The sequence below is a fragment of the Ziziphus jujuba genome, chromosome 1 (genome assembly GCF_031755915.1).
Source record: "Ziziphus jujuba cultivar Dongzao chromosome 1, ASM3175591v1".
Classification (NCBI taxonomy): domain Eukaryota; kingdom Viridiplantae; phylum Streptophyta; class Magnoliopsida; order Rosales; family Rhamnaceae; genus Ziziphus; species Ziziphus jujuba.
In genome coordinates, this window is record NC_083379.1 from 5,426,421 (window position 1) to 5,440,620 (window position 14,200).

A 14,200-nucleotide genomic window follows, 5' to 3' on the forward strand; every position below is an offset into this window, starting at 1 on the left:
AATATATTTATGGTATCAAATTCCAAAAAAAAAAAAAGAAAAAAAGAAAAAGAAAACCATTTACGTACCTTACGTGGCGATAATATAGGTCCCTATTCACCACGCCTATCTGTATTACTCGGCTGTCAAACTAATTCATCAAATGGAAGCAGGCCACGTCATCGATAATAAAGATAATGAAGAAGACGGAAAAGTCGGCGGCTGGCTGGAGTGGGTGACGTAATTATTAATTTATGAATTATGAACATAATTCTGTTAGTTTTATTGGAAACAGCAAAGAACACGATGAGCTTTTCTAAGGGTCTGTGATGGCCATGGGATGACATGAGGGCCGTCACTTTCTTTGACATTTTCCAATTGGTTTTGGTCTTACGTTTGACCTCAGTGTAACGTGGAGAGATCGCGAACAACGAAATTTGTGGTTCTCTACGCATTACTATGACGTCGTTTTGCCTGCAACGTGCTTCAGAGGGCGCAATTAGGAGACGACACGTGGATTCTTGACCACGGGTTTTACTCGCTTATCACACGGCTATCAAAAGAAAAATGTAAACTTTTCCACCTTCTTCTTTTCACTTTGAACCTTTGAAAAAGAGCTTCTTTTTTTAATCTTTCAGGAATATAAACCTTTCAAAGAAGAGTTTTTTTCTACTTCTTGAATTTATTAAAAAGCCAATATATATATATATATATATATATATATATATATATTAATTACATAATAAAGCTAGGCACGTCGTTGAAGAATTTTTTACTATTAATTTCTTTGTCCTTCGTTTCAAATACAAAATAAACTTAATTAATATATATTCTTTCTACAGGGAAAAAGAGGCATAATTTATAGCTCTAACATTGAAGAAAGATTATAACTAATTTATAAACGCCTACTAAACAATAAAGTAAAAAAAAAGACATATATATTGTTCTGTTTTAAGATTGTTTTATAATGTGTATATTGTATAATATATAAAGAAAATATATATGAAGAAAAAGTGCTTCACGCACGAATTAAATGTATGCAGGATTTTGTTGGTGTCTTTTATTGGTTCATCGACTTAATGAAAGTAAATTAATTGCCATTTATTACTTTGAAGAGACTGATGTGCCTTTTCAGGTGCGTTCTTAAAGACCGTAAAGGGGTGCAATTAATTTGGCAGTACAAAAAGGTTAGACTTTTAAAGGAGGACATAATTTTCTTCCTTATATATATATATATATATATATATATATTGGTAAATTACCTTATATATTTTTGAAAAATAGGATGTTGAAATTCCACTTGAAAGATGTTGTTCTCTATTTTTTTTTTTTAATAATTTTTTTCGACTAAGTCGGTGAAAATAACAAAAGAAAACAACTTAGGTAAGTAAAAAAGTAGGTTCACAAAATATTCAATAATTTATTTATTAAATAATATGATATATTTAATTATTTTATTTTTTATTTACTTATTCAATATTAACTCATATGAGTTCATATTATATTAATATATATATATATATATTGATATATATAATTTATTTGTTGCATGTTTTTGATAAAACATTTTGATAATCATAACTTATAATATTACTATAATAATACTGATGAAAACAATATGGATGCAGAAACATCGACCCCTTTTTATACGTACTTTGGTCCGTAATCCCTATCGACAAAACAGAGAAGGATAAGACGTCCTCGTCGACATTGAAAAAGAATTAGTTGGCATTGAAATTTTCGATTTAAACAATTTCCTTAATGCAGACATGAAAAAATTTCTCTACAATGTGCCAATACAAATGCACATTAATTTGCGTTAGAAATTAGCAGCTAAATCGACATTGATTCTAGAAACTCCTCTAAAGCATTTCAGCTGCATTAGAATTTATGATCTCTAAAGTCCAATTATTTGCACCAATTCCAAATTGAATTCCATGAACCTGGGCTCCATTATTATAATTATGAAGCTTGACCCTATTTTCCAAGATCTCCCCAGGCTGTTAACAATATACGGTTAAAGTCATGAATTCACAATGAAAAACTTACCTGTAATGAATGATTTATTGTAACGTATCATCTATGCAATACTGTGCATATATATATATATATATATTTTTTTTTTCCCACTTTATGGATATATCATACCACAATTGATGCACTAGATTCCATTAGAATTTTGGATATAATATTCTTTGGTAACTTTCTTTTTATTTTTTACTTGTGGTAATTGTTTTTTGAAAGTTACTTGTGGTAATTGGTTGTTGGAATTTTGTATGTTATAATAAATTACTTTTGTCCTTATGAATTTAGGAAATAACTGGCCCAATCGCGTTTTTTGTTTTTTTTTTTTTTTCTTTTTTGGTAAGAAATGTGTTGTAATAGTAAGTGCAATATCAAACACAATATTTAATCAATGGTACGCTATAATTCGAGTGTAAAGATCGTCTACGTAAGATAGGCTGTAGTACATATAAGAAATAGAAAATAAAAATTTCATTAAAAAGAAATAGAAATTAAAAAATGTAACACATATAATGTGTGATAATTTATCATAAAAGGAGTGCAATTAAATTCTGATTAACATATTTATTTATTAGATATTTACATTTTTAAGTATGGATTAGCATATAATTTTTATTAAAATTTTAAATAACAGTGTGGTATTTTCTGTTTACAACCAAAACCCATTGCACACCAAAAGAATTAAAAAAAAAAAAAAAAAAGAAAAGAAAAGAAAAAGCTTTGCTTTGGAGGATGTGTCTGGTCAACTAGCGGGTTTTGGAAGCTTTTACATATCTATAGTCAAAATTGGGGGAAAAAAACAAAAATAAAATAAAATTCGACAGCTTGGATATTCACATCAGTGGAAGGCAAAGGTTGGGTAAAAAATAATGAGGGGGTGAAATGTCCACGCGCGTTAAAAGTCGTATGGGACCCAAACCCACTTTAGTTTAGTCAACCCTTGAATCAAATCCGATGCACCTTAATTTTTGTTTTGGGAGTTTTGTTTTATTTATTTTTAACCTTTTTTTTTTGGGGTGAGGGGCATAAAAGGTATCCTATCCTATTTCATCATTTTCTCATATTATCACTTCCTCCACCATATTTAATTTTTAATAATTTTATGAAGTCGGTTATTTTCCCCAAGGAAGCCACCAAAAATATATCACGACTGCAACTCTGATCGCGTAATTTTAGTTCAAAAGGCTGTCCTTTTTGGTAATAAAGACGTAGAAAACTGGTAATTGAAATATTTTTTTATATATAATAATAATAATAATAATAATAATAATAATAATAATAAAAAGTGAAATGAGTTTGGTGGTGGGAAAGTAGGAGAAGGACGAAGAAACGAATGGACAGAAATTTGGATAATCGTTCGTCAAAGCCATTCCAGTCGTTATCGCCAAGGCTGCATTGAAATTCCAGAGAGAGAGAGAGAGAGAGAGCAAAAATTAAAAAATAAAAAAAAGCAAAAAAAAAGGAAAGGAAAGGAAAGTCTCCGAAATTCAGTCTCTTTTGGAAAACGCGGATTCTAACTTGTATCTTATTTTGGTTTAAGAAGCAAAAGCCTCCGTCTACTCCTAAGAATTCTCTTTTTCTTTTTTTTTTTTTCTTTTTTTTTTTTTTTTTTGGGGTTAGGTTGGTTTTTATAAATATATATTTTTTGGGTTCTGTTTGCCTTTTCAAGATTCAAACGTCCAACGCAGTTTCCCAACTACGCTTTTTTCCATTATACCCAAACAGTAGGACTGTTTAGTTTTCTTTTAGTCTTTGGTTTTGGTTTGTTTTTCTTTGTTGTTCATTCAATTTGTTTGGTCGTCGGACCGTCCTTTTCTTTTCTTTTCTTTTTTTTATTTTTTGTTTTTGGGGGAAGAATTTTCTTTTAGCTTCGTTATTGTTTATCTAGATCTGGGTTACGAAAAAAGATAATTTTTTTTTTTTTTTGGTGTCATTTTTCCGGTTACTGGAAAGGAATAGCAGATAAATCTTTTTTTTTTTTTTTTTTTTTTTTGGTGGGTAAATTTGGTATGGCTTCGGCGACTATATGCGCAACGTTACGGCGCCGAAGATCGCCTTCATTGGAGTTCTTTTTGGCTCCGGTTGACCTCGCTGATGTAGCTCTGGTGCAAACAGTTGCTTCCGTCGCCTCCGAGTTGGTCTCGTCGTTTTCCGGCTTGGCTTTATGGTTTCAGAGAAAGAATTCTCGGTCCCTTGTGAGGAAATTGGAGGTTTTTGTTGTGCTGTTGGAGTGTTTGAGGGATTCTGAATCCACTGCGCCTCGGACGTCTGTGCTCTGCTTGAACGAGCTTTACTTGCTTCTGTACAGGTCCAAAATACTCCTTGATTATTGCGCACAATCTAGTAAGTTATGGCTTTTGCTTCAAAACCATTCGATTTCTGGCAATTTTCATGATTTGAATCAAGAAATTTCGACCCTGTTGGATGTATTCCCTATGAAAGATGTTGAAATTGGTGACGATGTTAGGGAGCAAATTCTGCTCTTACAGAGACAGTCAAGGAAGTCCAAGTTGTTTATTGATAAAGATGATGACGCTTTGAGGATTATACTCTTCTCCTTCCTCGATGAATTTGAGAATGGTCGGATTCCAGATTCGACGGAATTGAGGTTGTTTTTTGTGGAGAGATTGGGAATCAAGAATGCTAAGAGTTGCCGGGATGAAATTGAGTATTTGGAGGAGCAGATTGTAAATCATGAAGGAGATGTTGAGCCCACTGTTTCAGTTCTCAATGGGTTTGTTGCTCTCACACGGTATTGCAGGTTTTTGCTTTTTGGGTTTGAGGAGGACGAAGTAGAATTAAGAGTTGGGAATCAGAAGAAGCCGAGGAAGGGGTTGATTTCTCAGGAAATTGCAGACACCTTTGTGACAATACCACCTGACTTTTGCTGCCCAATATCGTTGGATTTGATGCGAGATCCTGTGATTATCTCAACTGGACAGACTTACGAGCGAAGTTCGATAACCAGGTGGATGGAAGAGGGGCATTGTACTTGCCCCAAGACAGGGCAAATGCTCATCAACGACCGCCTTGTTTTGGTTCCTAACCGGGCTTTGAGGAATTTGATCATGCAGTGGTGCACTGCCCATGGAATTCCCTATGACCCGCCGGAGTGCACAGACGCATCCGCGGAGAGCTTTGCCTTGGCTTCCCCCAGTAAGGCTGCACTTCAAGCCAACAGAGCAACAGCAGCACTTCTAATTCAACAACTAGCAAATGGATCACAAGTTGCACAGACTGTAGCTGCTCGGGAGATACGTTTGTTGGCGAAAACAGGAAGGGAAAACCGTGCTTTCATTGCTGAAGCTGGGGCAATCCCGTATCTTTGCAAGATACTCTCATCTTCGAACCCTATTGCGCAGGAGAATTCAGTAACTGCAATGCTCAACTTATCCATATACGAAAAGAATAAATGCCGGATTATGGAGGAAGAAGGTTGTTTGGAATCAATTGTTGATGTTTTGAGATTTGGGCACACGACGGAGGCAAGGGAAAATGCTGCAGCTACTTTGTTTAGCCTTTCTGCAGTTCATGACTACAAGAAGAGAATAGCAGATGAGGAAGGGGCAGTTGAAGCCTTGGCGGGCCTGCTAAGAGCTGGTACACCTAGAGGAAAGAAGGATGCTGTAACGGCTTTATTTAATCTGTCGACACACACAGACAATTGTGCGAAGATGATAGAGGCAGGGGCTGTAACAGCGCTTGTAAATGCATTGGGAAATGAAGGGGTTGCTGAGGAAGCAGCAGGTGCATTGGCCTTGATTGTTAGGCAGCCAATTGGGGCTGAAGCAGTTGGTAAGGAAGACACCGCAGTAGCAGGTTTGATTGCAATGATGCGATGTGGGACACCAAGGGGAAAAGAGAATGCAGTTGCAGCATTGCTTGAATTGTGCCGGAGTGGAGGGGCAGCCACAACAGAAAAGGTGGTTAAGGCTCCAGCATTGGCTGGGTTGCTTCAGAGTTTGTTGTTTACTGGTACAAAACGGGCGAGAAGAAAGGCAGCTTCTCTTGCAAAAGTATTTCAGAGGCGTGAGAATGCGGCTATGCATTTTGGTGGTTTGGGTGTAGGGTATGCATATGCAAGTAACTCAGCTACAAGTAGAGATTCAGGTTTTGCTGGTGATGTCTCTGTGCCAATGTCCATTTCGGTGCCTGTTTTGTAGTGGTAACATCCACTTTCAAGTTGTAGCATTCCTGCTTATGTATGTTCCCATTTTTGTTGGAAAATTTACAAATTCTTTCATTGAAATTTAAAGGTGATATAAAAGTTATAGGAATACCGTATATCCTGTGGTTACAAAGAATGGTCTGTGTTGTTGAGCATTTTAGTTAATATACATGTATTATCCAGTCATGGAAAATCATAACCCAAGTGTTGAGAAATTATGTAAAATGTCCATAACAGATGCATTGAGAATGTGCAGCTTTACATGGCAGTTATCGGAATGGCGCATTTATTTCTTAAATGTTTGCTGCAGATGATGAATTTTTGTTGTTAGCAATACCTTTTTTTTTTTTGGGTAAAAATAGTTAGTAATACTTAATTGACTAATTCAGTGACGTTCACTTCGATCTTTAAAAGATGACTGTCTTTTTTAATATTAGGCAATTGGTGAAATTTCAATGTTGTACTCTCTCTCTCTCTCTTCTCTCTCAGCAATTTCTTCCTGTTAATTGGGTTTGAGGTGTTCTCTGTCAACGTTGGTCAGAATTTCTATGCAATATTTTATTTTTTATGGACCCAACGGAGCTTCCATTCATTCTTTGTGAACTGCAGTGATTGCATTCATGTAAGATTCAAAGACTTGGTTACTTATTGAGGGACAAAAGGTTCATCAAAATGCCTATTTTCGGCAAATAGTAGTCAAAGTATCGATGCATGAACGTGGAGTTTTTAATATTTGCTTCACCGTTACGGTATTGATAACAGTAACAGGACTATAGCTCAACTTTTTCTTGGCTTTTTTTTTTTTTTTTTTTTTTTTTTTGGTTCATGGTTCTTTCATTCTTGTCTTCTTCCTATTATACATAAATTAAAACAAGGGGCGGCAAAGATTATTGCGTTTGCCTGATACATAGGAAAAGAATCAGTAGTGGATTATTTTGTGGTCTCAGAGTCAGGATGCAAGATTCTTACCTTTCAAGTTAATTGCACTTGCCAGTGCAATTCACGAAATGCATGTATTCTTTGAAGATTTTGAGAAAACGGTGTTATTTGAAAACCACGAGGATAAAGACATTGTTTTTGACATCAGAAGAACTTTATGCCAGATTCAAAGGTAATAAGATATTTTTAGAATGGGAACTTTCTGGAGGCAAAAACTAGTGGTCCTCTATTTATGATGCAAATTTTATGTATAAAGTGATCCAATCACTTTTGCTGTCAATAGATTCTTATTAGTCAAGCATGTCAAATCCACGTCATTTATGCTGGTGATGCATCTTTTATTCTCCAGTCCAATCGGATTGAAGTCTGGAAAGAAAAAAAGGTACCAATACGGTATTCTTCTTCTCTTTATCATTTTCAGTGAATTGATTAGAGCACGTTGGATGAAATAAAACAGAGTTAAAAACAGAGCACATATGGTCATTAGCCTCTCTGTAAAAAACACTAATGAGGTATCCATTTCGTCTTTCGGCTCGAGGAAAATCCCACTAGAAGCATGATCTTCATGTAATTGAGAGTTTCTGCGATGGCATGGTGTAGTGGGGCATACCCTTCACCAGCCGCTGTATGCTTATAATAAATTGGATCACATTGGACCAAAGGTACTCAAAAGTGGATGGACAATCAAAACCATTTACTGGAATTATAATTGGAGACTGCCTGATGAATATCTTAGGAATTGGAGATATAGTGGTGGTTGGAGCTTATTTATTTCCAGTGGAAATCAAGCAGTTGGTAACAATGATGGTTGCTAATCATCTCTAATTTGACATCTTTAGTTCCCATACCTCATATTGATGCTTCTTGTCTTCCTTGTTTTATTCCCACAAAAAAAAAATATATATATATATCTATATATATATCAAAGTGGGTGGGATTGTGGAGAGAAAAAAGCAGCCAACTAAAATACTATGCAGCAGCTCAACTTTGTTTTTCTTGGGTCCCCCAGGTTTTTCTGTGGACTCGCAAGAAACAACCGACTAATAATCCCAATTCCTGCTGGTTAGGGTTAACCCTTCTATGCTTCTTTTTCCTTCCTGTAGTAATATATTTCTTTAATTGTGGCATACATGGCATTGGACAGGGTGGTACGAATTGTCACAATGTTTTTTACGAGAATTGTTTCAAGGGGAATCTTTTACTACCTTGGCTTCATCTTCTTCAAGTGTACGAATCATCAATGATATGTAACCCAGAAAACTGCCACCGCTGCAACAGGCCAGCCAAGAGAATGTCTCAACACACACAAACGCTTATCTGAACCATAAGATATTGAAAGTGACTTGGTACCAGAAAATTTCTAAACCAGCCTTAATCTTAAGGACTTATTAAGAGTAAAATTAAAGAAACCAAACTACAAGTTCAAGGTGGAAGTCAAGTAATCTGAATATCTTTTTCATCATTAATGAAGTATTTGCTTCAATTACTATTTGCCTTATCATTTTTATGAATTAGATTATGATGATGATGATGATGATGATGCATAGCATGGCAAAGACGCAATCCATAATATTCACACAGATTACCAGGACCAACATCTGTGACAGTTCTATATTCACAAATAACGCTGTGGACGGTGGTGGACTGGTCATGGATGAATTGACACTTTTTATTTCCTGGTAGGCAAGGCAACTATTAAATCTAGTTTGAAAAATTAATCAAAGCTTTAGAAACTGCCTAGAGTTCCTTATGGAATAAAGCTTGATATGTACAGATTAATTATTCCCTGTTGGACTTAGGCTAGAAAGTTTAGTCAGTTGATGATTTTGTCTAAGCTCAAAGTTGGGTGATTCCAAATTATTAGTTCAGAGCATTTGGATTCTAGTGTTTGGCTGGCTATCCGGGGGTGCTAATAGCATTTTAGTTTGGCATGTATTCTAAAGGGAAAGCAACACTTTTTTAGTAAAAACTTTGAAAGTGAAATGATTCTCAAATTCTTTCAGAACTTAACTAGTGATGTATCATAGTCAAAGCACTTTTAGAATAGGTTCAAGATTACAAAAAATGGAAAAGAAAACAATCTACTTTCTAAACTAAAGCAAGTTGATCAAGTACTGATATTCCTTATCTTTTCTGTGTATTCTTATTTCCCCTTTTTCCTTGGTGTGTGATGGTCTAATTTCTAGGTGTATAACATAATTACCAATATCCTTTATTGCTTGGACCCGATATGGCTCAAGATATCTCTAAAAAACTTAAATAATAATAATAATAATAATAATAATAATAATTTTATTTAAAACACATTTTCAATAAGAAGAAAACTTGTAGTGAACCTAGACTTTTATAATAAGAAGAAGACTTTACCTAAACTTTTATTTTTTCCAAAAGTAAAATAATTATCCTTTTTCTCAAGAAACAAGTCCCAATATGTCTCTTTAATTATCTTCTCAGCCAAGCCACTCATCTAGGAAAAATAAAAATAAAAAATTTCTCCGTATCCCCTATCCGATACTTCACCATTTTTGCCACCTAACTTTTGAAGCTTGTAATTCTTGATTTTAAATGGGGACAAATAGGGGTAATATATATGAATCAGTAATGTGAATGCTTCATAGTTTATCAGGACAAATAGAATATCTATTTTATAGATTTAGTTTTTCTAAGATTATATTTGATATAAAGAATAATCATTCCTATAAAAATAGGAATAGTTATTCATCAAAATAAAAAATTGGAAAAAAAATGATAATTTCTATTTATAAGAATAGTTATTCATGGAAATAAAAATGGAAAAAATTATAATTTCTAATTTATATATTTAGTAAAAATATTAACTTAAAATCAAAGCTTAGGTTTTATAAATATTTTTTTTTTCCTGAAAATATTCAAATTTAGTAAAAATTAATTAAAATTAAAATTTTATATTTATTTATATATTTTTAGTATGTGATAATCAATATAAATCTAAACATAATAAATATATTTCAAAGTTTATCTACATTAAAATATAGAAATATAAATTCTAAATTCTAAAAAGGAATTGTTATTCTAGGCATAGGAAAAATAAAATTTATAAAATATGTATTTTATTCTTATATAAATGAATGAATAAAAGATCCATGATCTTTGTAATGGGTATGGATGTAAATAATTATGGGAACAAAGTAGCATTCTAAATAGCAGTTTACTTGGAGTTATATGAGATATGGTAAAATATGATCTTTAATATCACCATCAAAAAATCTTGTCATTCTAATTGGAGCAATCATTAATGATAATCTGACAACTTCTATTCTAAAAAATAACTCATATAAAAAGAACAAAAACCTAACTAAAAAAAAATGGTTTTCTTTAAGAAGAGTAAAAGAAAAAGAAAACCGAATGAAAACATATATTATGTAATAGTGAAGCTTGTGCTATTCCATGGCCTTCATTCATTGCTTATAGGTATGATGATGTCGAAGTCACTAACAGTCCATTCAGCAACTTGATTAGGATCTCTGTAAATTTCAGTTCCCAAATCTATAGAGGACCACTGCCTTCTAGCTGGTGGAGTTCCTGGATCCTGCAACATTAATTAACCATTACTTCAAAATACATACATACATACACGCATACACACTACATATATATATATATATATATATATATATATATATATATATATATACATACATATGCATATATATATATATATATATATATGTATATATATATATATATATATATAGAATCCAAGTTGTATAAAGCTGATGATGGAACACAAACCTGGTAAAAGTAAAGATTTTGAGACAGCCTCCCAACATCAAGCTCCCATGTCCTGGGATCTCCAATCCAGCCCTCACCTTGGGATGTGGGATATCCATACTCACCCCAGACAGGGTGTGGAAGAATCTGCAAGATCTCCTGGGCCTGTGGATTGCTGTACGGATCACACAAATCATACGGCTCTTCCAGGTGCTGTGCATTACCAGGAGAGCAGTGCAGGTGATATGCAGCGTAGGGGAACCGAGCAGTGTCATTGCGGTGGACCCGGGTGCCGTTGGCGAAAGTATGGTAAGGAGGGCAGACATTGAGGCTGTTGGGATTGCACCATGGGGTTGTGCTTGGGTTTATGATCATCTCGCTGTATCTGGTCACATCTGTAGTCACATCCCCATCACAAGGTAACCCATTGTTCTTCCAGCAACTCCCCATGTCCATCAGATAGAACTGGCTGTTTGGACCCCCACCTTTGATTACATTCAATGTGAACCTCACCTTGAAGTTTGGTGATTCCGGAATCTAATAAAACCATAACCAATAATTAAACAGGGTAATTAATTAATGTTTGATCATATGACCATATATATATAATACATATAAACTTACAATTTTGGACATTCCTCTTGTAGGGTAATGGTATCCACCAGAAAATCCTTGGGTGGCATCGGATCTCAGATAAAGCATCAACCATGGATAGTCTGGTGAAGTTCTCAAAATATGGTGGAAAACCCAACTGCCTTTTTTGACTTCTTTGCTCCATGTAACAGAATGGTAAGAAGTATTTTCCAACATTCCCTGTCTTACATCAGCTTGTAAATCCCATGACCCATAAAACCTTCCCTTGAGAGTATCAAAGGTTGGTCGTTGCAATGAGGTATAATCATGGTAAATATTAGGCTGGTTCATACAACCAGGTCCAAAACAAGGGAATCTATTGTCCGGACCAAAAGGTCCAATCCTGACACCATTTTCAGGACACTTGGCTGCATAGGTATCCATGTTACCGCTCTTGAGCATGATCATCCAGAATTGCCATGGATTTGGGGTGTCTTCAACTTGACACTTTGAGCCTAAGAAAAGCTCCTTCTCTGCTGCATAAAGATCTACATCGAATAGAACATTTGGTTGGATTCCAGGGTAAGGAATTCCTGTTCTCAATGCATTGTCTATGGGTGTGACTCTGTGGACAAGTAGGTATGGAAGAAGAGAGCAGCCCAAACAATCCTTGCCTAAAAAATAAAAAAAGAGTAATTTGTAAAATAAAAACAGAGTAATTTGTAAAATACAACCAAGTCAGTTTTGAGTTTCCCATTAAACTGAGAAAAACTATAAAAAGCCAAACAAGGTGAAAGCGATTGAGAAGAGTGGTAGTTTTATAAGCTACCTATTTCTAATGGAGAAGTTTGGTAAATGTCAAAGCAATCAGCAGCCCTTGGGCTACCAGCCTGAGGAGTTTCTTGTCCTGCCTCATTGCACTGATTCCAAGATTCAATGGCCACTCTCAGACTATCCCTTCTCATTCCTGGATCTCCCACTGCTGTTATGTACTTATCCTCACAAAAAACCTCATTACAGAAAAACACTAACAAAGCAAAAACAGCAACGAAATTATGAGAAAGTTTTTCCCACCCTTTTGCCATTGATTGAAAGATGAAAGAAATTAGCTTTGTAAGAATGGCAGTTGGAAGAATTTTTTTTTCTTTTTTTTTTTGGGAGAAACTTTCCAATCAGAAATATTGCTTCATTGTCAGGATTACTCTTGGTTTTTTTCAGTTTTCATGGAGTTGTAACACTAAACCCTTGTTATACGCAAATCTATAGAGATTTATAGAGGTTGTCCAAATTTTATTTCATTTGAAAGAGAATTCCATGGAAGTTATCCATCTAATGAACTGATATATCCTGCATTTGCCTCTAATTTATCCACATAGTATTAATGCATCGAAATCATTTTTTGGTGGTATATATCTCGAGTCAAAGTGAGTTACGCAAGTAAAATTGGTCTTTATTAATTATACGGAATTATGAATATTTAAGAAAGTGCAATACTACTGGATAGTTTGACAATTTGCTTTCACTTTAACAATTTTCATCATCGAAATCATGTTTTTTTGGTATATATCTCGAATAAAAGTGACTTACGTAAGTAAATTTTTTTATTAATTATCCGGAATTAAGAATATCAAAGAAATTGCAATTGGACATTCACCCAAAAAAAAAAAAAAAAAATGCAATGGGACCTTGTGGCATTTGCTGCTTGGTTTATATTTTACAACTTCGTAACAAATTGACATTTGAGAATATGTTAATGTCAATCAAATGTCAATTTTACAAAATTACTATGATTCATCATGAATTTACCAAAGAGAGAGAGAGAGAGAATATGATTTCAATCAACACTGGGCCATAAATTGATGCATGGTTTTATTTTTATAATTTCATGGAATATGACAAACTAATATTTTTATTTTTTTTTTAAGTCAAGTTTTTTTTGTGGTAAAATTTTTAAGTCAAGTTTAAAATTTATAGAGGTTGCCCAAATTAATTTTTCTATACAAATAGAAATGAGCACTCTTATAGAGGTTGACCCTTTTTTTTCAAATAAGCATATATAAAAAGTCAATATATTAATGATTGAAAATTTGATATAAATTAAATGTAAATAAGTATAAATCACCTCACATATATCACTTTTTTCTTTTTTTGGTCATAATCTTACATATATCACGTTCGTATATAAAGAAGTTGGCAAACAAATTGGCTAATACTATTATTGATATACAGAACTTCATTAAAATTATCTAAAACGTGATATGTCCTGCATTTAGATGATGAAGCAATTAATCTTCTTTCTTTCTTTCTTTTTTATAAAACAATTAATCTACTTCGTTTAAGTTATCTGCCTTCTAAGTTATCTACTATAGATTCATGCATCGAAGCCATTTTTCTTGATATACATATACAATACTTTTCTAATATCTTTCTTGGATCAAAGTGTGAATTATATGTACAAGCAGATTTTTTTTTTTTTTCTATTAATTTTCTCTTACAAGGATTAAGAACATTATCATGTTACTATATTTCCATATTTATAAATGTATTCTCTATATGGTCGAGCGGAATTGTTTAACATTCAACATCATAAGCATTAGACAAGAAGATGGTGAAATATGTTTTTGGAGAATTTCTTAAATAATGTTATTTGTCAAAAACATTAATTAAAAACCTTAATAAAAAGAACCGGTCCTATATCAAACCTCCTTGAACCTCGTTAGCAAATTAGAATCATAAATCTAGACCAATCAAATTCTCCAAACCCAA

At 33.7% G+C, this 14,200-nt stretch overlaps 2 protein-coding genes across 2 annotated transcripts; one reads left to right on the forward strand and one right to left on the reverse strand.

Moving 5' to 3' along the window:
• Window positions 1-3,362: 3,362 nt before the first annotated feature.
• Window positions 3,363-6,470, forward strand: LOC107412394 (U-box domain-containing protein 17). Its single transcript, XM_016020169.4, has one exon. The coding sequence runs from the start codon at window positions 4,014-4,016 to the stop codon at window positions 6,165-6,167; it is 2,154 nt and encodes a 717-aa protein (XP_015875655.2). The 5' UTR covers window positions 3,363-4,013; the 3' UTR covers window positions 6,168-6,470.
• Window positions 6,471-10,272: 3,802 nt separating this feature from the next.
• On the reverse strand, window positions 10,273-12,792 carry LOC107412144 (uncharacterized). The gene is made up of 4 exons (XM_016019856.4): window positions 12,264-12,792; window positions 11,486-12,108; window positions 10,883-11,398; window positions 10,273-10,679 (listed from the first exon to the last, which is right to left on the reverse strand). Exons 1-4 carry the CDS (start codon window positions 12,517-12,519, stop codon window positions 10,545-10,547), a joined length of 1,530 nt encoding a protein of 509 aa, XP_015875342.3. The 5' UTR covers window positions 12,520-12,792; the 3' UTR covers window positions 10,273-10,544.
• Between the last annotated feature and the right edge of the window lie 1,408 nt (window positions 12,793-14,200).